This window comes from Gobio gobio (genome assembly GCF_949357685.1).
Source record: "Gobio gobio genome assembly, chromosome: 7".
NCBI classification, from domain to species: Eukaryota; Metazoa; Chordata; class Actinopteri; order Cypriniformes; family Gobionidae; genus Gobio; species Gobio gobio.
Genome location: NC_137103.1, coordinates 49,881,286 through 49,907,421, shown reverse-complemented (window position 1 = coordinate 49,907,421; position 26,136 = coordinate 49,881,286). Strand labels below are relative to the sequence as shown.

Sequence of the window (26,136 nt, the reverse complement as noted above, 5' to 3'; positions counted from 1 at the left end):
AATGAGTTGAATAATGACACTAACGTTGCAGCATTGAATCAACATTGAACTGACTTCTAGCCGAATTGAACTTGTTTCATAACTGATTACCTTTGCAACATTGGTTTTGAACTGATTTGAAACAACACTGAGCTTCCCAATTGATGGATTTTACAACATGAACACTGTTATTTTCCTGTTTATTACTGTGAAGCGGCTTTGAAACAATCTGTATTGTATAAAGCGCTATATAAATAAATGTGACTATTAATTTAGCCTAATTGTTGGCTGTTTACAGTTAAGCAACTTGCTGCATTCATGTAGAATGTTTGCCTGTATCTGCATCTTAGAATTGCTTTGAATGTGGCTTAGATTTTCAGACCTGTCAGATTGAGCTAATATTAGCTCAGTTTGTTGCCGGTGTTGTTTGAGTGAGTCTCATGTCTGGAGGGGTCTGGTGTAGGTGTCATTGTGGTCTCACAGCTTTGATTCGGGTCTCTGAGTGGCATGTTTTCAGAGCTTCCCTTTTTGCTGTAACAAATGCGGCTGACAGGATGACAAAGCTGATGTTAAATGCTGAACAATAGCCGTCTCCCTGTGGCACAGACCAGCATCACGGCGTGTGGCTTTCTTTTGTGTAGTTGCGCATCTCACCGAGTCTGTCAAGAACATTTCCGAGTCATATTTCACCCCAAAATAAATAGAAGAAAGTTTCATGAAATAACATTTTATTTTATTTCATTTTTAATAGCAGTGACATTGCTTTTTTGAGATTATTTTCTCTGGACATTACTAACGTTAAGGTATTTTGTTTATACATCAGATGGAGATTTTTTTCCCTTTTTTACCATAAGTAAAGGATTATTGTACAGCATTAAGAGTCTAAAAAAATTTGGTAAAAAATGGTAAAAAAAAAACAACAGCACAGGAGTAAAACACTTTTGTGGTAAAACTTTGTGGTAAAACTAAAATATTTGAGTGGTAAATTTTTATGACAATCATGAAAATAATACAATACATAAACTCTTAATGGTCTACCTAAAAAAAAATATTTTTCTTCATGCAATATATATATAGCCTGAAGAAAAAGTATTTTATTAGGTATATGTATAAATTTTCCCCCTTTTGAATTTGGTGAAATGTGACCTGGACATGTTTTAGTGAGATTCTCTCGTGCTCAAACACAGATTTTTCTCCATTGACCAGACATAATCTGATGACCCTTAGGTCAGGACAGGCAGTTGTGACCTTAAATGTCAAACACCAGACTCTTCAGTGTTGGTTATTTATGATACTGCAACTCCACTAATGTGTTTATGGCATCAATGGTCAGATGAACCTTGGCTTTACAATGTTTGAAATACAGGTTCATGTTATTGCAAATTCTCAGTTGGCAAAACTCAGATGACGATCTAGTTCCAAAAAGCGTTATGCCATCTGTGCACCCCCATGCAACATTTATAGTGCTGTTTGTTACCCTTTCGTCCATTCTACCTCAACCGTGGGAAAGAATGCGCACTTTGTGTTTTTGGCACATTTGCAGATGCAATTTGGACTAATTTGGCTCAAATTGAGGGGAAAAATAAATAATGCTGTTGTGAACACATCAAGTGTATTTGTCATTATCTAGAGATAGCGAGAGGGGGAAATAGAAGGTCTAATTTTCTCATGACTGCATCCCTCATAACAAATGTGTTTATTCCCCAGACTCCATTTGAGTTTTTGCATATTCTTCTACATACCATTATCAGTCACCAGAACTCTCCTTTTTGATAGCCGTAATGCATTCGAAGAAATGTCAAAATGCATAACCCTTCAGTTAAAGATTAGGAAGTTCTTGATGATCCTCTTCTGAATCAGAAACCTACTGTGCTTGATCTTGTATGTGAGCTTCATGCAGCCCCCTGCAGGTTTCATCGCATGTAGAAATGGCAGTAAAACGATCAGCTGATGGAGCTTAAGAACCTGTGATGACTCCGATATGAAAGAAGGAGATTTGCGGTCACTCAACAGGGCTAATTCATTAACCAGTTTCTTAGTCCCCCACTAAGCTGCCCGATCGCTTCCAACACTGTTTGATGTTCAAGGCTGTTTTTAAGAGAAAGTTCCTATTTCTTCCAGTGAGAAACAAGACTTATTGGCAGGCCCACACTGAATCTGCATCAGTAAAATTAGAAAGCTCTGCAGATCTGGAGCCCTTTTTCACAAAGTTATACATCTGCTATGCCCTCTAAATTTGATTAAGGTTAAAGTTGATTATGCTTACCAATAATGGTGCTTTACAATACAGCCTTTGGAACAGAACTCTGGTAGAGTTTAGAATTGAGTTCAAATCTTAGACCCCATGCTCCATCTTAACCTGAAGTGAACCACTATTTCTAATTACCACTTAGCGTTTCCGCATTTGGTGTAGTCAGACAAATTCCTCGCTTTAATTTAACATTTTTACATCTTAAACTATTTAACATCTTGGCAGGTTTGGTTCGATTAAAAAGAACTCTGGTGCGAGTGCACTGTTGGGCTTGGAATATGAACGCAGCACGGAGCAAAGACATCCAAACGAACCAAAAACAGGACAAGATGTCACAAGATGCAACCATAAAAAGGACAGAATGCTCAAGCATACCTGGTTCTTTTCATCATAGGAGCTATGTTGCCCATCACTGTTTGGTAAATGTGTTAAAAATGTCTATATTTTGATATGTAACGATACTGAAATATCTGGAACAGTACTCCTTTATGCAGTGGTACACCGATACCAGCTGCGCGTTCTCACTCTCTCTTCTCTACAACGGAGTATTGACATAAACCCTCACTCTCACTCTTCTCATTTGCTTCGGTTGGATAGTGCTTGTATTGCACGTCAAATTGACTTATTTTTCGGTAAATGGTCAAATTTATACAAAATGATGTCAAAATGCCCGTCTTGCAGAGTATTCAGGAAAATACAGTCAGTTTTGGAACGTAAATAGTTGAGAGAAAACACGTTGTGTAACAGTATATTGGATCCGTGGCCGTGCATAAGCTCTTAAAGTGACAGCAGCCTAATAAATGTAATGCTGTGTGTCATTCAGGACAAAAGACAGAGAGAAAATCACTTGCTGCTCTGCTAAATAACTTTTGTATTTAATTTTTACTATGACAAATGATCCAGGGTTATTTTACATTTGACCACTGTATTATTTCTTACCTAAATACTAATGTTAGACCCACCTGAAAAACTTAAAGCCGTGTTTATTTCATTTGTATTTATTTGTGCTATCGTTTGCAATTTGTTTAAATGTTCTTATTTTATTAATGACTGTCTGTTTTTGTAAATTTAGTTCAACAATTCAAATAAAGCATCCCCTGTGCTATTACAAAAAATTTTCAAAAAACAATTATAAGATAACAAATTATTTAAATGGCGGTTTATATGGCAGTTTTCACCTTGGTATCGAATATCGATGTTTTTCAATGTATCGTATCGAAGTTGGAAAGACCTTGATTTTCGATGGTGTGCAATGGAGGAATTCCTGGTGCTGTTTTGACTCTGAAGGTTGACTTTTGAAGGTCTCCATGAGTTCTCAGCTGGTAAAATACCATCAAATGTACGCATATACAAAGTGCACTTTTAGCCCAGCACACAGCATTGCTCTGGATGTTCCGTCGCAAGATATACGTCATAATATCTTTAGGTTCAGTCTTAAAAATGACAGTGTGAACGTTATAAGCGAGCTAGGACTAAAAAAAAGAGCACCCTCTATGGCTGATTTTTGTATTGATAATAATTTTCAATATTAACCAGACTTGCAAAAAAAAATCGTTCTCTTTCTTTAAGGTCCACATTTGATCTTCAGGTAATCATAGTGGAAAGAGATACTAGCAGCTTGGTTGAGCTCGGCGCAGTTTTCTCCAGCATTCCTCCTGTTGGCTTCGGCTGTGATTTAGAGGCTCCTCAAGCTCCTCTGAAACTACAGTTCCAACATTTCCCACTTACACATAGCGAGGCAGATGAATCAGATCCACAGCACTCTAACACTGTCCGGTGTGGAATTCAATGTGATAAATGTGCATTTAAAAAACGGACTGTTATTGAAGTTCAAGGATCATTTGATCTCATGGATGGAAGATGTATTTAGTGTCGCCTTGGATTCCACCAGATAAATAAATCAGCATCTCTGCCGTTAGAGAGTTTGGCCAGCCGTCGAACGTTGAGATCAACACACGATCCTCAGTATTCCTCCCAGAAAATCTGCATCCAGTGTGCATGCTCACCAGCGAATTATGCACAAATGCGTAAGCGGAAATTACAACCGTGGAGGTAAATGATAGGTAAATGTACACACTCGTAAATTTGAGAGTATTTTCCGAGTGTTGTTAAGCTTGTTTACATTCCTGTGTCATGTTTTAACTCCCATTGCATCACACCTGGAGATCTTTACCACAAATTCATACCGTGAAAAAACAAACCTTTTTTTCAGGATTGATGGGAATTGTTCTTTTTCTTCGAATTTTCAGATATCTTATCAAGGGAGAACTCACCCTTATTTCCACATAACATACTATTTACGTTGTTTGTAACAACCCATCGTGTGAGACACTGCAGATTTTCGTGTGGAATCTGCACTTACAACTTTCGGCACAATTAAGTGCATTTGCTCAATCACCACATCATTACATTTTATTTATATTGACCATCCTGCACTTTTTATCAACCACAGATGTAGATATAGCAAAACAAATGGCTGAGATTAACATACTACTATTGTTCAAAAGTTTGGGGTCGTGTTTTTTGAAAGAAGTCTCTTATGCTCAAATCAAAAATACTGTAAAGACTGTAATAATTTGAAATATTATTACTATTTCAAAGAACTGTTTTCTATGTGAATATATTTTAAAATGTAATTAATTCCTTTGATGGTAAAGATGAATTTTCAGCATCATTACTCTTCATGTCACATGATCCTTCAGAAATCATTCTGATTTATGGCACAAGAAACATTTCCTATTATTTTCAATGAATATTATTATCAATTGAACAGTTGTGCAGCCTAATATTTAATACAATATTTGTTTTTCAGGATGCTTTGATTAACACACATTTTACAACAATTATTCAAAATATAACTTTTGTAACAATGTAAGTCTTTACAGTCACTTTTGATCAGTTTAATGCGTCCTTGATGAATACAATTATTAGTAACCCTAAACTTTAGCATTTGTGTATGTATACATATTTGTAATTTATAAGTAGAATTTTGACTCAAAAAAGTAAAAAAAAAAAACCCGAAATGATCCCTCATTCACAGAGTACTGCATTCTCTCAGGCCCTTGTTTATTGTAATTTGATTATATTTCAGCTCCATTTAAGAATACATTGCCATTCATTTAGCAGAATTCTCCAGATTGTGCCCTAAAATATCTTGGCGAAATCATTCTGGGCCTGATCATGCCTATATGTTATCCTACCATCACATACACCTAGTTACTTTTCCATTCCGCTTTATGATCCTCAGACAGATAGACTTCCCCCGTAATCCTTGTTGACTGCCATGTTAAAAGAGCCACTGTTTTCGAACGGCACCAGAGCAAATGCATTCAAGATGTCCACATTCTCCAGGGTTGTTCAATTACAGTGCCAGCGAACATGAAATCTGACAAGATAGCCAAAATGTAACCATCATGGGGCTGTTTTGATTGGGGCCCAGCTTTTCACAAGGTCACAGCAAATTAGCAGCAATCTTTAAGAGGTTTTCAGGCATTAGCAAGTTGAAGTCTGTCTCCGCCAAATGGTTGGGAGGAGATGCTGACGGAGGCAGAAACACGCGCCACGGCATTCCTGCATAGAAGCGGAGGCTCTGGGACTGTCGGGAGGGGGTTGATTTAGGACCCCTGCAGCATCTTCACAGCCTGCTGCAGTTTAAACGGATGAATGCGTTCGCTCTGCGGAAACAAAGCACCGCTGCTTGCTTGGGTTGTTTATCACTGCAGGTTGGCGGGTGGCACGTTCAGCACGCTGGGGCTGATGGAGCACCCGTCATGAAGATTGGGATCACACGAGTCGGAAAGTGCACGGCCGGTTGCAACAAACCACTTAAGATAAGAAATCCCATCATAAACGAATAATCACTAAGGGTTTTCCTAACCTAAGGAGTTTGCTGCAACCAGCTGCAGATGACGAAGATATATCAGAAAGACCGACATTTTCAATTTGAAGACAAATAAGTCTCTGACAATTCAGATGAATTGGGTTTTATTTGTGCAGTGTTTTAAGTAACGGTCTCCGTGTCAACAACACATATTAGTTGATGTGGCGATACAATGTCATTGGTTTGATATAATTTGTCATAGAACACTATGGGCCCTATCATACACCCGGCACAATGTGACGGCAGGTGCGACGCAAGTGTTTTTTGCCTGATGCAGTTATAATTTTCACGTTGTTTAAATGCACTCACGGCCATCTGTTCAGGGCGTGCTGGTCTGAAAACCAGGTGTGTTCAGGCTCATTGTTGGCGCGTTGATTTTTTAAGGCAACTGAAAACGACTGCGCCATTGGCCAACACAAACCTGGTCTAAAGTCAATAGCGCAGTATTTTTTGCGTTATTTAAAGGCGCGTTAGTAATATGCAGCTATAGGCGGGTGCACAATGTGCGTACACTCTGCTTATTACACACACAGGGACGTGCAGCAGCACATTTAAAATACACATTATATTTCAAACATTTTTAAATATTGAAAACAAAAGGATTTCTCTCTGGTGAAGCGTTCAGTCATTGGTTTATTGCACGTTATGCCCAAAACACACCCATGACTTATTAAGAGACTAGGTACAACCCTTTTGGACCATGCGACTGCCGCGCCAACCGTTTTTTCAATCGTCATACCGGCAAAAGTGGATTCAGACATGCCCTAAGTGCACTTGCGCCATGGGCTTCAGACCATGTGCTCAGATCATTAAAAAATGGCCCCATATTCGTTAGGCCAATAAATCAATTGATATTTGGCTTTTTTTGAGATTAACAGATTTTCATATTTGTTTTTGTGAATTGAGTAAATTGTATTATGCAAAAATTCCCTGCATGATTTAGCAAATGTGTACAAAAAGGCTGAAATTAAAAGTCAGTTACTGATTAGAAATTCATCATGTAATTTGTAATCAGTAACTGGCTACAATTCGTAAGTGATTTACCCAAACAACACACACCCGTCTGGTTCACTGTCTTTGTGGGGACTCTCCAGAGACATAATGGTTTTTATTTTGTACAAACTGTATATTCTATCCCTTTACACTAACCCTACCCCTAAACCTACCCATCACACAAAACTTTCTGCATTTTTTACATTAAAAGAAAACAACAACTAATTCTGTATGATTTATATGTTTGTTTCCCCATGAGTCAGTGTGTATTCAGGTTGAAGTCCCTACCAGGATAAAAAAAAAAAAGAACACACACTCACACACATATCATGTCAGGACATCCACAACCTCAAATATATCAGTCTGTCAAAAATGAAGTTTTATTAACAAATGATCTATCCAATCAGCATGAGAGGAGGCCTATATGTATATGTAGACCACTCACCTATGTTCCTCGACAGTTTTCAGCATCCCTCCACCATCCCGTCTCCTCGCACTAGCTCGCCTGGTTAGTATCCTTACCAGAGATATGGAGGGAGTACTTTTGGGAGGGTTTGGGCTAAAATACCGAGCTCATAGCCCTGTCAACGGACAGCACGCCAAATAGGCTTACTACTGCTATCTGATTATTTATAAGTGTGATCTCATGAACCGCACAAAAATGTCTGTGCAGTTTCATCACTTCAACTAAAGTAAAAGTAATAAATTAGTGAAATGTTGTAAACTGTAAGCAGTTTCTGATGCCAAATGATTTGGCACCTGCTGTTACATTACCAATGTTGGCCGTAGAGGGTGCACAATAATGGTATATTTGGCTTGTATTCTGCTGCTCTTATGAATTGGCCCCTTGAATTGAGGTTGGATTGATATTATGCCAGTGTCACTGTTGTCCATTTGGCAGTGCGATGTATTAAACAGGTATTCAGAGAGAAAGGACAGTGGTTGAGGGGCTCTCAGATGGGTGGAGATCACTTTAGCAGCTTTAGCAGAGTTGGCACTCCGTAGACCTGCTAAGAGGCCCACAGGAAGTCATTTGGGGTAGAATTAGTTAAAACATCCTGCCTTTGGGCCACTTTCACACACTGGGGCTTCTATTTTGGCTAAAAGAGGTTGCAGTGATTAAAAACTCAAAGAGGTTATGAGGAACTATAATGTTCAGCGGCTATAATTTATTTACTTACTTGTAAAGTTCCAGACCATGTGGCATTAAACAGAATCGTTCAGACAAACCATAATTGCGTGTATTAACGGGACATTTTGTCCTTGATAAACCGATAGGGTTTTTGGAAGGGACTTTGGTGAGCCACTAATCAGGAGTCGCATGGAATTTGCTCCGCAGAACTGTGCAGATTTGGAACTCCTGTCATTCACAAGTTTGTATACATCTCTGACCCAGTCCATGTTCGTTTTTTTAAATGATTGGTAATACTTTCAGCTGCTGATTAAAGTATAGTACTCTGGCTCTCTGATTTCCATAGATTTTCTGCAAAAAAACAGTCCAGAAAACATGATAATAGTCTGCAGGTTCCAAGCTAGCCAAGTGTTGCCTTTTACTGATTCGAGATTGTGGTGTTTGTCTGATTGGAAATTCATAAAGTCGGCAGCAGTTGACCACTGGATTTAGTGATCGAGCCAAATCAATCTGACCAAACCCTGTACGGATGAGGGTCTGTGGTGCTTGCAAGTACCAGTGTGGAAAGTTCAGCCAGAAATATGTCTGGATGGTGACTTAATGATTGCTGCACTTTAACATTTCAGTGCAATCATGTGGCTCTTTTTCTTCGCAAAAACGGGTTTTAGAAACCCACCATCGCTGCTGGAGACACGGGATGGCAGGAAACATGGCCGCTCACGCTCCCGTTTGAGGCTTTTTTCAGCTTTGAGGTTCAGCTCTGTGGCTTGCATGGAGTATTGTCCCCAATAATTACTATAACATGCCAGTCTTCCAGTCTGATGTGTTTCTCTTCCTCATATCCTGCCACGATTGTGATGTCACCGTGGACCATAAAACACATGCTCTCTCTGAGCACAAGAATATCAAATAATGACTATGAGTTAAATGAACTATGACAGATTTATATATTTTTTGCTGAAGTTGTTGGCTAAGGGTATGTTTCATTTGTCTTTGAGCATATGCATCAGATGGATGTTTTTGGCTGTAAAGCTTTTCAGTTTCATACAGTTTCATTAAAACGTTTCAGTTTTAGAGATGTTCCGTTTCATTCAGTTGTGCTCTTACACTTTATTTTAATGGTCTGCTTTAGGCATTCTACTAACTATACGGATGTAACTTTGCAACTTTGTGTAAACTAGCTCTCATTAGAGTATTATTAGACTGTAGATTGTTAGGTTAGGGTTAGTTGTTAGGGTTAGGGTTCGGGTTAGTAGCATAAATTGGCATGTAGTTACTTATAGTTAGTAAGTAAAAAGTTAATAAAGAGATCTTAATAAAGAGAACTTCAAAAAGTTTATATATATATCGTAAAATTAATTTTATATGAATTGAGCAGTTTAGTCCAAATTTTCAGAAGAGACTAGATGAACTCTTTATACAATGAACAGATTAAATTTGGGCTTTTATTCACATATAAACATTGATCAGAAAACATAAACAGAAGCTCAACCGAACCTGCTTGACATGCGAGAATGAACCTCATTGGTTCTTGCTGAAGCTCAAACGTGCTGCGTAACACGAGAATGAACCTCATTGGTTCTTGCTTGAGCTCAAACATGCTGCGTAATGTGAGAATGAACCTCATTGGTTCTTGCTGAAGTTCAAACGTGCTGCTTAACACAAGAATGAACCTCATTGGTTCTTGCTGAAGCTCAAACATGCTGCGTAACATGAGAATGAACCTCATTGGTTCTTGCTGAAGTTCAAACGTGCTGCTTAACACAAGAATGAACCTCATTGGTTCTTGCTGAAGCTCAAACGTGCTGCGTAACACGAGAATGAACCTCATTGGTTCTTGATGAAGCTCAAACGTGCTGCTTAACACAAGAATGAACCTCAATGGTTCTTGATGAAGCTCAAACATGCTGCGTAACGTGAGAATGAACCTCATTGGTTCTTGCTGAAGCTCAAACGTGCTGCGTAACACGAGAATGAACCTCATTGGTTCTTGCTGAAGCTCAAACGTGCTGCGTAACACGAGAATGAACCTCATTGGTTCTTGCTGAAGCTCAAACGTGCTGCGTAACACAAGAATGAACCTCATTGGTTCTTGCTGAAGCTCAAATGTGCTGCATAACATGAAAATTGTGATTATATGCACTTAATGTCTCTATGCGCTAGAGCGCCCTCTAGTGCATATATAGAGACATTAAGTGCGTATATCACATAACCTCATTGGTTCTCGCCCATCAAGCGAACATGCTTGAGCTTGTGTTTACCACAACTGATGTGTGAGTTGATGAATGTTTATATGTGAATAAAAGCCTAAATTCAATCTGTTCATCATATAAAGCGGCCGAGTCTCTTCAGAAATCTAAACCGCTCAATTCATATGGATTAGTTTTATGATCTCCTTATGAACTTTTTGAAGCGCCAAAGTGTAAGTTGCGTAGTTGTCAATGGAGGGACAGAAATCGCTCTGATTTCATCAAAAAGAATTTCATTTGACAAAAGTCTTCGAGTTTTGAACATGAGGGTAATTATTGACAAATTGTGTTTATTTTTGGGTGAACTATTCCTTTAACATGTCCTGCATGAATTAAATCAAGCTGATTTTAAAAACAATATTTTTTCAGATAATAATAATTTTGAAGAATAACGTTACAACGACAGCCTTATGTTTATTTAATTTTTTTTTATTGCTGTTTACACCAATATTTACTGTAGGGAAGAGTGCAGCTGCTGACTGTCCCTGCAGTAAACAACACCTCTTCACAAGTCTAGTTTTTGTTCTGTTCATGAACAATCCGTCTACTTTTCACATTGATTTGATTTGCCATAGGTAAGGGGTGTTTTGGGCACAACGTGAAGCCTTCACTACTTAACAGTGTAAAAACTGTGGTATATATATAATAAGAACTTTAAAATCGCAACAAGTTAGCTGTACAGCGAACAGTATCAGTGAAGAGCCGTTTAATGGGCAAAGAGAAATCAAGTTAAAAGTCACCCACATAATGTTTTTTTTTAATGTGCCTTGTTTCCAATTAGGCTGTAATTTTGTCAAATTATGAGTAAAATAAGTTTCAAAATATCCAATTCAATGTATTCATTAAATATTAAATAAATGCATTTCCACCAAAGAAAATGATTAAACTCTATACATATGGTGAACATTGAATTGTGGGCTGGAGCAGATCCGTTCTTATCGGTCATTCTGGTCTGGTTTAGAGATTGTGTATGTTCATGAGGAAATTCCAGCGGTGGAGAACCAGTGAGTTTATTCCTCCCAGAGTCGCTGAACACGATGTGAAATATTTTGATGGTCGTACGGCGTGCTGATGGGAAACGGAGGCGGGGTTGGTGATCTTCAGGAGTATGTGGAGGTCTTATCAGGGCTCGGTCTCCCTGTGGAATGTTTATAGAAAGCAGGCCCGTTTCAGGGGTTGCTGGCACAGAGCTGCTGTGGGCTTGTTTGCTTTTGCATTTGATTTATGGGCCGGGCAGCGAAATAAAGGCAGGAAACCCAGCACCCGGCCCCACCGTTTTGCTGATATGCAACATCACGCAGCACTAAACCCAGGGCTAAAACCCAGGCATTTGCCAAAAAACAACCATAATTTAGTTTTTCATTTTTTAGCCTCTCTGAACTTCTCCTCTTGTGCTTCTTTTGTTTTGCTGTTCTGGTTTTAAGAATCAGAGATAAAGGGCTTGTGCTTTTTATTTATTTATTTTTTTATATACTTATTGTGCTTATTTATTTATTTATTTTTTACTTATTGTGCTTATTTTATTTTATTTTTTATTATTATTATTTTTTTTTAAATGATAAGTCTTTACAAATTCATAGATTCAATGAATAGTTCATTTGGACTGGGGAGAAAGTTGTGAAATTTTTTAAGTTACAGTATATTTTCATTATATATGAATTGCTTTTATTGCATAATATGAGGCCTTTAAGGGTTAAATGTGCCTTAAAGTCAACTTTATATAAAATTAACCCTATTTTCACATTTTTAGTCTTAATCTGTATGATTCATCAGTGCACATTATTCCAAAGGAAAGCATATTTGTCTTCATATTCTTTCATCAAAATGTCATAACTCTGCCTCTAAAATGTCTTTCCTGTTCACTTGATGGTCCTGAAATTCCTTATTTTTCATTCCATGCCATCTAATGGCTCTTTTCTGGTATTTAATGGCTTTTTTCTTGATCCAATCAGTCCCTGTTGAAATAAGGATTGAAGTTTAATCCTACTTTTTTTAATGTGTCCGATTATATTAGTATGTGAGTTGTGAAAGCCGTTTCATGTTGTCTGCATTTAACCTAAAGAGAATTAAATAATCCTTGGTAAAATGATGTAAAACTTTGCTTGCTTAGTAAGTCTCCCTAAATAAAATCCTAATTGTAGTTTTTGGATAAGTTTATTTGGATCCGTATCTGTGTGTGTATGAGAGAAATACATCAATCTCAGTGTTTTCGTTGAGGCACGAGAGGTGAGGATAATTCATCTGGACAGCCGTAGTCTCCTAAGGTGCAATGACTCGGGACTCCTCCTCACCTGCTTGTAAAGGAGAGTTTCTCTGGCCAATAACTCATATCTTGTGTGTTAAACGCAGATGGCTCTGGCCTGTTTCAACCTGCCGTGTTTCACTGATAGCAAACAACCAGCTCATTCTCTGGAAGGTCAACAATCCCAATTCATGCTGTAGATCATAGTGAGATCATGTTTTATGTGTGGTGTAGATTTGGAATTATGGAGCGTTTTCCTGACAGCGTTGTAACGGCTTCTCACAGTTTTAGAGCAAGGATTGAGTTTCAGTAATTGCCCTTAGTTATAAGTCTCTCATGATTAGAGATTAACCTTTGCTTTGGCTCAGTAGTCCTTGGTTTTTTTTTTTGTTGAGGAAATGACTGCAATTTTTCCATTCCTCCATGGCATGGCAAAGCCAGTGAATTGTAAACAGACAATACATTATGGCTTAATATTAGCTACTCCGAGGGTTGTGCTGTTGCTCTTCTGAAAATGTAAGTAAATAGTGTATGTGTGCAGACTTCAAAGTTAACATGGTTAACTCTTTTTTTTTTTTTTTTACTTAAAAAACACAAAATGTATACACATTCCTGGTCTTATCATGCATCATTTCTTAGTGCATGCCCTTTTTTTATTATAAAAATGTCAAAACTTGTCCTGAACTTCTGAAATATCTTTCAAGCTACAATCCAGGTGTTAAATACAGTCAAGGAAAACCTGGAAATATCAGGGGATTACTTTTACTTACCAGTCATGGGAAATTTCCATAGTGAATGTATTTTTGTCGAAATGATCCTAAAATTATGTGGTGGTGATGATGATTATTTATAAAAAGTCATTATTCAGTAATCATCACCAAAGTCATGGAAATTCAGTCTTAAAATACATTATACCATATCAAGCCTCCTTAGTCAAACAAGTATCTCTCTCTTTCTGTGTTTCTTTGGTGCCAAATACAAAAATTCCATCATCTTGGATGAGTTCTGTGTGGTTTCTACAATTTCATTTCCTAAACTTTATTTCGGAGGAATGGTTCAGCCAAAAATGAAATTAGCATCATGAACAAATTGAATTTTGCTTGGTTCCTAATGGCATAGCAGACTAGGAATATAGTGCCCTTTTTTGGAGCTTGACAGCCATGGTTGCTGTAGCATTTCCTTTTGTGTTTCCTGAAAGAAAGAAAATATAGGGTTGGAACAACATGAGGGTGAATAAATAATGTCTCACGGCTTTTTCACACCTGGCTTGTTTGGAGCATTTGATTCAGAACGCGTTTTCTCCCTTAGTTCGGTTCATTTAGGCATATATGAACAAGACAAGAATTGATCTGATAATGCCTGAACGAGGTTGTCTCGGCTTGTTTGAAAACGAATTCTGGAGCGGTTCGCTTGTGTTGAGAAAGAAATCCGACCCAATGGAACTACGGACCAGGCTGTATCACAATTTCTAATGAATCGTGGGTTAACCTGGAGCAAAGATGTAGTCAAATGGCTAATTGAAATTTGGTCGGACAAACATATTTCAGAACAACTTTCCAAAACATGTTAAACATGCCAATGAAGCTTTGATTCTTGCTCAAAATGTTTATATAAGTAATATAAGTTCATATAAGTATAAGTAAAAGTAATATAACTACAGTTATAAAGAAAGCCACAATAAGCAGGTGAACCTGTTGAAATGCTGCCTTGGGAAAGCAAAGCAAACCGAAACAAGTAGAAATAGCAACATTGTAACAATTTGAATCCCTGCTTTGGAACAAAGCAAAGAATCTACAGGTATGGAAATTACCTAAATGTTCATATTTGGGTGAACTATGCCTTTTAACTCTTTCCCGCCATTGACAGTATTTTCTGTCATTTAAGACACAACGCTTCCTGGCTTTCCATGTTTTTACTGTTATACAGTAGCAGTGACAAAAGAGTAGAGAATCTCCAGATCAAAACACAGGCAGAAACACGTGATAAAAGCAAATACACGTTGTAATCTTTGAACTAAACGGCTTTTTGTTCAAAATGTTGCTTTTTTATTATGTGTACCTACATTCAAGTGTTGATAAAAAATAAAGAGGCTATGTTCTTTCTTTTGATATATTGCTTGTTCAGATATGTATACTACAAAATATTCTGGGTGCTGTAAATGTGTGTAAAAATTTTCAAAAATGTTGGCGGTGGCTGGCCCTTTTAGAAAAAACACCAAAAAAAACGCTGGCAGGGAAGGAGTTAAAGAAGGTTGTGATGATTTTTCTCCAGCACACGTGATGCGGGCTGCTGTCTGAATGCAACAGGTCTCGGTTTAATCTTGTTAACGCAAGCATGCGAGGAATGCAACAACACAATTACCGTTCATTATGTAATATTCATTTGTACACTCCAGTGTTATCAACACACATCCACTCCCCTTTCTGTCTCGTTCCCGCGCTCGCTTTGTTTCTCTTTCTTTTCCATACAGAAAGCGCACTGACTGAGGCTTTGCATTACCGACATGCCAGTCAAGATGTTTGGAGAGTGTTTTTGTGTGCTTTTCTCCCCTCTCTTCCTCTGTTATACTCACTGTCAAAGTATGGAAACTATGGAACCTTGTTTCAGCCACAGAATATCTCACTATTCTGACTTTTTTCTCAGAATTGTGAGATATAAACTCACAAATGACTCTGACTGTATAACTTGCGATTGCGAGGTGAATATTGTACCAACCTGTCATGTATTTCTTCGCCTTTGGTTTTTAAAGGCTTACTCACCTTTTTGGATAACCACAGGATGATTGCCAGGGCTATTTTCAGCGTTGCGGTTGCCCACCAGTAGACCTGCGGTTATCACCTTTTGTATGTTCACCTGCACCCTCGCTGCGGTTTAAGAGGCCTGACATGAACCATTTACCAGAGGTTACGCTCGGGGTAGACCACCTCAGGATGTGTCAGAATGATTTACACGACTAAACCGTGATGTAAATATCAGCAACAGCCCGCTTCTGTTGCCAACATGATGAATCCAGCTCTCAGGGTGCTTGTTTTGATACATGATGATCCAAGGGGTTGCATGTTCATCCGTTTCATTATGTGACGCGATGACGTCTCGCTAAAGAGTGCCATTGTTTGTTGTCTGTATCGTACTAGTTACCGAGCACTATTAAGCTGTCTTTTGACAGTTGAGCCACCTGTTTTCTTGCATTGAGACGACGGGCCAAATTGTAATGTCCTCGTCTGCCCTGTGTCATAGGATTAGGGTCAGTGCTTCCATGTAAGACTGGGCGATAAAGCTTAAAGGGGATGTCTAATGCTATTTCATGCATTCTGACTTATTTACACTGTTAAAGAGTTGGATTCTCAAGCTAAACATGGCCATAGTTTCAAAAAGTGAGTTGGACGAATGACAGAGTATTTCTGTTCCAAAAACACTCCTTCAATAAGTTTCGGAAAGTTTTTTTTCGAGTATGGCCCTGTATTACGTCATAAAGGGTGGAACTTCTCCCGGATGAGCGCGTGCACACATCAACCATAGCGAGAGCAAGAACACGCCCATCAACACGCTTCGCTCGGGTTATGACAGCGCTGTCATTTTGTTTTTAGACCACGAAATCAACAATGTCAGTAAAGAAGTGTGTTTCTGGGGGAAAATAACCTTGTTCAGCTTCCCAAAGAATCCAACATTAAGGGAACTGTACACAGTTTGTTTTTCTGGAGTCGTACAAGTCTGTTTGTTTGTTCCCGGCATTTCGATGACGAATGTTTTATAAACAAGGCCCAGTTTGACGCTGGATTTGCAGATCGTTTGAAACTGACATATGTAGCGGTCCCAGCGATAAAAGGTCCCGGTCATGAGTGGAAACCGTGGGCGGTGAGTGTTTTCGGCGTGTACGTGCATATAATGCAAACAACACGAACGTATAGAGAATCAAAAGTTATCCAGGGATAATATCATGATGTTATGTGTGTGTGTGTGCTCGTGACTCTTTAGCTCCGCCCAGTGCACGCCTCCGTGAGCTCGGCTGTTTTCGGAAACAATCGGTACAGCGTATCTGTCTTTTATAAATCTGATCAAACTAAAGACTCGTCGGAGATATGAAGGATGCAATACTACTCTATAGGTACTCAAGATTAACATGAGATTGGCAGAAAGTGTGTGTGTTATGTACCCTTTAATAATAAAATATATTTAAGTCTGTTTAATGTCTGAAAACAGTTTTCAGCCTTTGGACGATATATATCGTGGCATTGTTTGTTATATACTTTGCTCTGAAAAGTCATTTTAGACAATTATATTTAAAAAAAATAAATGTGAGATTTTAAAATGTGTATGTGTGTACGTATGCATATATGAAAAACAACACTACTAAAACAATGCATTTGAAATTGAATGCAATTGAAACAAACAGATTAAACTGTTTAAAAGTTAAAAGGAAAATTGTATCATTGTTTAAATGGCATTATATTATTTTATGCTTTAATATTCATAATGTTTCATTTGATATCGCTAACAATTATTTGCAATGTAATTGCAAATAAAAGCATATTAAATGTATGGCTCAGCCCTACTTCTGTTGCCCTTCCAGATTGACCTTTGAAAGAGAAGTCATCAGGGCTCCGTTTCAAACATTCCAGGCATCTTCAGAGACATGAAGGCATGCTGTGTCGGGCCAGATCTCAGTGCAGACATAAGGTGTTTGTTAGTTATGGATAGCAGGTGGACGGGCTGTCATCAGCAGGTGCCTGCAGGCAGAGTTAGGCCAGGTGATGGAATCTGGTCTGGAGATAGACCAGGCCTGTGATAGGAGACTGGAGAAAGGCTTAGAGCAGAGCTCTGAGATGGACTGAGATTAGGGAGAGATTTCCGTTTATCACTGAAGTATATTGGAGTGGTACAGTGGTCTTATTAGGTCTGGCTGGAGATAAGGATGTGTATGGTCTCCATGCAAGATTGTGCAAATGTTTGTGCCAGGTCAGAACGAACTGTCAATAAATTCCAAGACCTGGTCAAAAAAAAAAGAGAGTTGATGTTAGAAGAACATGATGAGGCATATTTCACCTGACTCAGCACAAAAATTATAATAATAAATGTACAGTATATATATATATATATGTACTGTATATATTTGTCATGATGTTAGGCCTATATAATTTCCCACAAATTCAGGTTCAAGGTCCATTGAAAATGATTTTACTGAAGATTCACATAGAAAGCGACAACAAAATATCAAAGTGCACTGACAAAACTGTGACTGTGCACAAAAAAAAGAAAACAAAAAACGTTTCAGTCCATCTTGGACTATCTTAAGTGCTAAAAACTTGAACAATATTGATTTTAAAATTAAGGAATAATTAACAATTACCACTCACATAGGTGGAGTAGACTTACAAACATGATCCAGAATCATAAAAAAAAACACATGACAAAAGTACAGTGTATACAAATCGTTTTCATATTTTTTTCCAGTTGGATATTTAATTTCTTACGATTTATTTACATTATTCATTCTTTGGTTGATATCTTAACTTTTCTTTGTTTTACAACTTTCAAAGTTTTAAAGTCTAAATTTATATAAACTAATAAAAAATATAGGACTACATGATATATTTAAATGATTGAAATATTGGGATATGCATAACTCCAAAAGATTACAGTAAGTCCAAGTTTTAAGTTGACGCAGACAGCAGAGAGTAGACTGGACACATGGCTATATTGCATATGTGTGACATGCTTAATGTTATTAAATGCAATAAGCGAAATACTCTCCGCCTCTCGGACAGCAAGTGATCCCGAATTCAGTTCTCTTCCACAGCTTATATGGCCAAATACAGACAAAATGATGTCAAATTGTCAGTCTTGATGAGTATTGATGTAAACACATGTCTTAAGTGGAGTAAACAGTTTTAGAAAGAAAGTGCGCATGTAACAATATATTGGATCCGTGCAGCTCTTCCGTATGTGTGCTTAATGTTAATCGAACTACAAAAGACAGAGAAAATCGTTCACCGCTCTTTACTGAATAACTTTTGAAGCTTAATAAGAATTAGGATATGAAGACTTCAGATGCAAAAGTCGCCACCGCCATCAAAAAAAAAAAATGAGAGAACGATATTAAATAAATGCCTTTCGCACATAGTATAGCAAATACTTTTGTTTCAAATCCGCTCAATCCGCCCATTCAGAAATACCGGTTCGTTGGCAGAAACCATTAAACGCCACTTCCCTTTGTCAGCAAAAGTCTCTAAGTCCACAGAAACCAATCAGAAGACGCAAATTGAATCATATGATTTGATTTCAAGATGAATGACGGCAAAGACTATGGCGTGTGCCGTGTGTGTAAAGAAAATCGTTACAGTAGCAATGACAGGATTTTGCGAGTAGCATATAAACACAACTGTATTTCGTGTGCTGCTGTAACTCTTACAGAAACAGACATGATCTACATTAAAGAACAGCTGTAATACGACACGGACATGGCAACGCTTGCATCACAGCACCCCTTACTGGGTGGATCAGTTTCTTCAGTGTTACATTTTGAATTCTGCTTTCATTATTTGCAATGTTTCCAGTTACATCTTTGGGGATTTTACTGCAGCTGTTTACTTTGTCTTGTCACCAAAGAGGTGAACTAATAAAAACACACATGGCTGGTTTTGCAGCAAAAGACTTTCAAATTTGTTGAATATTAATGAATTGACTAAAGTGACATAAAAAAAATTAAAATAAATAAAAAATAAGCCATTCCAACTGACTAATAACCTTTTCATTGCCATTAAAGTGAAATTACAGGACCAAAGCATAGGAGCCAAAAAAAAAACGCTAATTTAAAAGAAAAAATGTCAGATGGACTGAGATGTTTTTGCATCTGAAGTCTTCATGTATGTCATACATATATTTAATTCATATCCGTACTTTTTATAATTCAATTTATGTTGTTAAATGGATCTAATATAGGCCTACCTGAAACCCTAAACCCCTCTGGTTTACACTGACATTAGTTAGTCCACTTTTTTTTTTGTTCAAGACTGGTCCAAACTTTTTAAAGTCAGTTACACAAAAAAAGGTAGATCAGTCTAATTTGAATCAGAAAAATTAGACTGATTATCTCTTGACTAATTGCTAGTTGGTTAGAGTCTTAACCGAAGTGTATGCCACTGGCCACAGATTTTCAATGTGATTTCAGACCGTTGTATATTATTTTCTGCTGTTTTAACTGTAAGCTTTACTAATGTTCTAAAAACAGTGTATTCATGTTTGTGGTACTTATCTAAAATGTGGGATGTCAGCTTGCTTAAATTTGTTGTTTCACTCTTATCAGTCTTCCTGTTTATAGTGGTTGATCATTTGTGTTTAGAGTGCGTTTGGGTATGCTGAGACCTGTAGTGAGAAAAAACAAGAGATTTTCAGTGTTTATGTGCTTTACAGCTCCACATCCACAGCTGGAATAACATCTTTTAGCAGGAAGTCGAATCAAACAGAAGCTCTAGTCATGCTTAAAGTCTCATGTCCCTTATTAAGGAGAAAACTTCCTGTTAGCATAGTGAAAGTATGAGGCATTGTTACCCTGTAAACAGTAATTCAGAACTTTTGCATGGCTATTTTTTTCTAGAACTAATCTAGGTTTTTACATTCCCTGAAGAAGATTTGAATGGTACGAACCAATGCGTGAAGTCTTTTCGCATGCTCTTAGTTCAAATGCCTTTGCTAAATATGATGTTTTCCTTCTCAAACACACAACCAATACAAGACATGTGATCTTCAGGTGCAGGACACCTGTTAAACTATAAACTCAGTTAGTTAAGGCTCAGCACCTTTTTCATGAACACTTTATCAATGACAAGTCGAGGTCATTGATAAATGCGAAACCGACATTGGGAAACCTGATGTGCTCCGTCAGCATTAAGACGAGCAATTAAATGGACCGAGCAAATTTAACACAAATGCCAGATGGTTGAAAAGAACACACATATATATATTCAGCTGTCAAAACAAATGGTAAGAGCCGATGGCTTCCAGACCATGTCAAATTCCTCACTTTCATCTGAATCAAATTTTGCAAAGACACGCTTGAACTTTGGGAATTCATAAATTGTTGTCCTTGGAATGACACAAGTGAAATCTGACCCAAGTTGCCTTGACTTTATTTATTTACCACATTTGTCCTCAACCAGCATTATGTTTGTGGGTGCCAAGTCCCAGGCTTACCCATGGTAAAATCACTGTAACGCACTGCCTCTTTTGGCTTATTGCCTTGATATACAACAGAGCATGCATGCAACAACGTATATCACACGGCAATGTGCTTGACTTGACCTTCTAGGTGGAGTGTGATGAATGAACTGGTAATATCAGCCATGATATGTCCTTCTTGACTCTTTGGATTGACTCTTGATTATTTGAGTCATTGGGCCCAATTTAAACGATCTGAAGTGCATGGCGCAGGTGCACTTAGGTTGTGTCCAGATCCCCTTTTGCAAGTTTAAAGGGATAGTTCACCCAAAAATGAAAATTAGCCCATGATTTACTCACCCTCAAGTCATTCTAGGTGTATTTGACATTCCTCTTTCAGACGAATACAATCTGACATGGCTTCAGGGGTTAATAAAGGCTTTCTGAAGCGAAGTGGTGTGTTTGTGTAAAAAAAAATATAAATATTTAAAACTTTAGGGACTAAAATAACTTCCGGCGGTCAGCGGTATGCAAGTCGACTTGCGCTAAAATAGTAACCCCTGACACGATGTACAGGAGCATCGCAAGCTGTGGTAGTGCTGGCCAACAAACTCAAGCCCCTCTCCTCTTATATCGAAATCCTCCGTCATTTCCCTTTTAAAATTCTCGTTTTAGACTTCTAATTCATGACCGGTGTTTTGTTTTGCTCTATTCTCTGCGCTTCTGCATTCGTCAATACACATGCGTCAAGGGTTCAAGGGTTACTCTTTCACCGTAAGTCGACTTGCGTACTGCTGACCGCCAGAAGCTAGATATTTTAGTCTATAAAGTTTTAAATATGTATATTTTTCTAACACAAATGCTCCACTTCACTTCAGGAGACCGTTATTAACCCACCGGAGCCGTGAGGAGCAGTTATATGATGGATAGATGCACTTTTATGGACTTCAAAAACGACCCATCAAGTCACTGCCATTATAAAGCTTGGAAGAGCCAGCATTTTTTAATATAACTCGGATTGTATTCGTCTGAAAGAGGAATGTCATATACTCCTAGGATGATTTGAGGGCGAGTAAATCATGGGCTAGTTTTCATTTATGGGTGAATTATCCCTTTAACGACGAAAAAAAACGGCTGACGCGCCCGGCAAATGGTTGAACCTAGTCTCTTAACCCTCTGGAGTCTGAGCTGTTTTGGGGCCCTTTAGAAGTTTGACCTAGTCTCTTAATGAATCATGGGTGTGTTTTGGGCAAAACGTGCAATAAACCAATCAGAGTCTCATCACCCATTCCCTTTAAAAGGCAGTTGCGCTTGCACCATGGCGGATTCGCTATTTACATGCCGGAATTTGCACGCTGAACGCTTCTCCAGAGAGGAATCTTTTATTTTTAATATTTAAAAATGTTTGTGTGTTGTAATAAGCAGAGTGTACATGCGTTGTGCACCTGCCTATAGGTGCATGTTACTAACGCACCCTTTAATCAACTCAAAAAATACTGTGTTTTCAGTTGCCTCAAAATATCAATGCGCTAACAATGCGCCTGAACACACCTCGTTTTCAGACCATGGGCAAAAAGATGGGCACGAGTGTATTTGCTTGGCGCTGGACGTGAAAATGATAAAAAAAAAAACATTGGGTGTTGTCAGCACCATCAGCTTTTCGGTGATGATGATGATTCAATAAATGGAGCTGAAAGGTAGCTTGAAATCACCCTGTTTTCTTATTTTGTCAATATTTCTATATTTTTTATGAATTATTGATATGGCAGTAGAGATAATATCTGTACACATAGCTTCGGGTGTATGATAGGGCCCATTATTTGATTGACTACATTTGTACAGAAAATGCCAAGTTACCTTTAATTAATACATATTTATTTATTTAAAGAAATAACTTGACAGTATATGAAGCTAAAAAGACACCAAGCCATGTGCAAATCTGGAAAGAGTAAATTTAATCATAAATGTGTTTTTTTTTTTTCTACTGAGAAAGTAGTCTGATTAATATTTGTTTTGTCTTTTGAATTGAAACATTAGTCATTTTTGAATATGAATGGTTTAGTCTTTGACTGGCTTGGCAGCTGCCTGAGCTTTTAGACACAGCTGTGGAGAAGTGCATGGAGACTTCCTGTTTGTGCACAACTCCAGTTCCTTTAGATCCAATTTTGCCTGGAAACAGTTTTTCTTAATTCTCTAGTAGAAGCAGTGCCAGAAATTATGGTCCGCCATCCTGTTTGTGAAGCACAGAGCTCATTTGTCCATGGGAGGCGGGATATTAGTTGTGGCAGTGGTCTGGGCAGCAATCCTATTATAATGAGCTTCAGCAGATTGTGAGTTCCGACAAAGCAAATCACCTTTAAACATCAGTGACTTTCCAATCCTGTTCATGAAATGTTGAAAATGTGGTTTGCGCTCTTGTTTGCCTGTTTTCGCACTGTTTTCCTGTTTCTAAAACATGAATCAGTGAGGTTATTTTAGTATTGTTATAGTATATTTTAAATTGACTTTTACTTATTTTATTTTCAGTTTGTTTTATTCAAATTTTTGTTTAAGTTTGAGTAAGTTTTTTTGTGCTTGTCATTTTAAGTTTTTTAATGCTTCTGTAGCTTTAATTCACATTTTTCAATTCACTTAAATTAAGTTAAATTGAATTAATAATGTACTTATAAATAAAATAAAAGCTGAAAAAAATAAATATAAATACATAATAATACAAATAAAGAATATAAAAAACTAGTTACATTAAATTATTAATTGTTTTTTAATTAAATTAATAATTTAATATAATTAAAATGTTAATTTTTTTATTATTATTATTATTTTTATTTCAGCTTTATGAAAACAAAAAATTTTTTTAGTTACAAATATGTTTAATATTTTTGAAATCAAAATCTACTTTCTTCATAATTCACAATAATGATCCTTATTGTGCACAATTCATCCATGCATGTTTTTCCAAATGAAAGCAAAATGTTTGTCTCTATAACCTTTTATCCAAATGTATTAAGTTGCACCGCCAGTGTCATTAATTATTTAGTCTCTGTTTTTCATTCCATCTCTCCGCTCTGGAAACGCCCACTTTTTTACAACCCCATCAATGAATAAAAAAAGCCCGTCCTGCATTTTTTTCGTTGTTGAATGTCCCATTTCCCCTGGAAACATGTGATAGTACAGTAGTAAAATATGTCGACATGTTATGTTGACTTGAAAGGCCTGACGTTTGTGTTCTCTGTGTGTTGCAGGTATCCTCCTCCTGCGTTCCTGTTGCCAACTATGAACTGGTAAGAACGTCTGTGGTTGTTTTGATGACCCCTTTTTTGATCGTTTCCTAGAACAGTCGTCTCTCGGAATCTGCTCTGTTAATCAGATTGATGATAAAAAGATTTTTTGCCTATTTTGGAGTCCAGAACGTATCATCCCACAACCATTAATATTTATAAGAAGGAAATAAAAGCTTGGGGTCTTGGGTTCAGATCTCTCCCGAGACCTAAATAAGCCAGGGGGAATAACAAAGCATGAGCGATAGCATAGTGAACATTCCTTTTTTGGTTTGAATTGTGTTTTTGGTCTCCAAAAGATCTCCTTCCTCCTCCTCCTGTGTACGCTCGCCTGCGCAAGGCAAGCCAGAATCCATCATTACTCTACCCTCGTTACTGGAAAGTCTCTTGTTGTACAGAGTCCTCAAAATAAAACAAATATTTTGAGTTGTTTTTGGGGGGAAAGTTTGGCTTTCATCAGTTGGACAGAGTTTGGTTTATTATCCTCGTTCCCTCAATCACTTCCTAGATAAAGTATCGAATTGTAGAGCGAGCTGTGTGAATGCAGGTATGCAGGGCCACTGTCGGACTGAATCTCGCCGCAGGCACCATAAACACACACTTGAAATTAGATGGCCTGTTTAAAGACTTATGAACTGAACAATAAAAGCTGATGTTCTGAAGAAAAGTGTGAAAACTGAGAGGCTGGAGGACAATTTTTTTTACAGATTCTTGAGACAAAACTTGCTAGAGGACTGCAAAGATACAAGTTTATATACCAAGGAATGATGTTGAATCTGTTAAAGTTCAGTTCTTCGCCTCAATTTGGAACTTTCTAGCTCTAGCTCTTCCGTTTTCTCAAAGATTGTGTTTTATGTGTACAAATATTATCTCTACTGCCTTATCAATAATTCATGAAAAATATTAAAATATTGACAAAATGAAAAAATAGGGTGGTTTCAAGCTAATTTTCAGCTCCATTTATTGAATCATTAGCCTGGGTAAACCCAGCCTGATCTGCCGGCGATTTGATTTCGCCCTGCAGCTCAGTCTGGAAACCTGTACATAAATTTCTACTGCTTCTGTTACACTTTTGCGGGAACCAATCACAGACTTGCTTATCCACCTGGCGCGCTATTGGCGGGTTTAACACGATGACAGATAGAGAAGCGATGGGTCGTTGGCCGTTGATCACGCCTCTTGTGGTCTGATTGGTTGAAGGACTATCCAATTGCGTACAGAGTCATTTGAATTATGCTCGTTTATCACACCTCTTGTGCAGTAGAAAATACAGAGCAGACTCCCCAGACCAATTTTCAGTCTTAAATTGAGCTTGGTCTGGTGATAGCCAGACAATTGAATCATCATCATCCTCACCAAAAATCTGATGGTGCTGACAAAATAAATAAAACGTCCTTTAAAGATGCATATATTAGTGTTGTCAAAAGTACAGACCACAATACCAAGTCGGTACTGAAATTAAAAAAAATGTGGCGCTGTTGAGCGGAATCGTAAACACCTCTGACTGGCCATTGTGCTCATGTGCTCATCAAATATGTCTGTGATTGGCTACAATGATCAGCACTTCAAAAACATGTTGTAAATATTAGGGGTGTGACGAGACACTTATCTCATGAGACAAGACAAGACACGAGATTAGGTTCACAAGAACGAGACGAGACAAGATTTTTTACATAGTACATTGAGAAATCCATGAAAATACATGACTAGAAAAATTGTTTGCAGGTGCATTTGAAATGTTTTAACTCGTCATCTTGTAATGAATGTCATTTCAGCTCTACTTTCTGAGTTTGAATTATCATATGCAGTAAAAGACAACAAGCACTGTAAAGGTTTTCCCAAAAACTCAACTGACTGGCTTCTCTCCTGTATGATTGTCTCTTCAGACCTTACTGTACATGAGCTTCTTTTGACCTCCTAACTGAACTCCTTCCCACAAATCGATCATAGATATTAAGTGCAAACAATAACCATAATA

At 37.7% G+C, this 26,136-nt stretch overlaps 1 protein-coding gene across 14 annotated transcripts in view; it reads left to right on the top strand.

Moving 5' to 3' along the window:
* Positions 1-26,136, top strand: part of tns1b (tensin 1b) — a 322,198-nt gene that overhangs the window by 182,182 nt on the left and 113,880 nt on the right. For all 14 annotated transcript variants that reach the window (XM_079822505.1, XM_079822502.1, XM_079822492.1 and 11 more), the window contains one exon: positions 24,123-24,161. In XM_079822505.1, the coding sequence (XP_079678631.1) occupies positions 24,123-24,161 (39 nt within the window). The remainder of the gene's footprint in view (positions 1-24,122; positions 24,162-26,136) is intronic.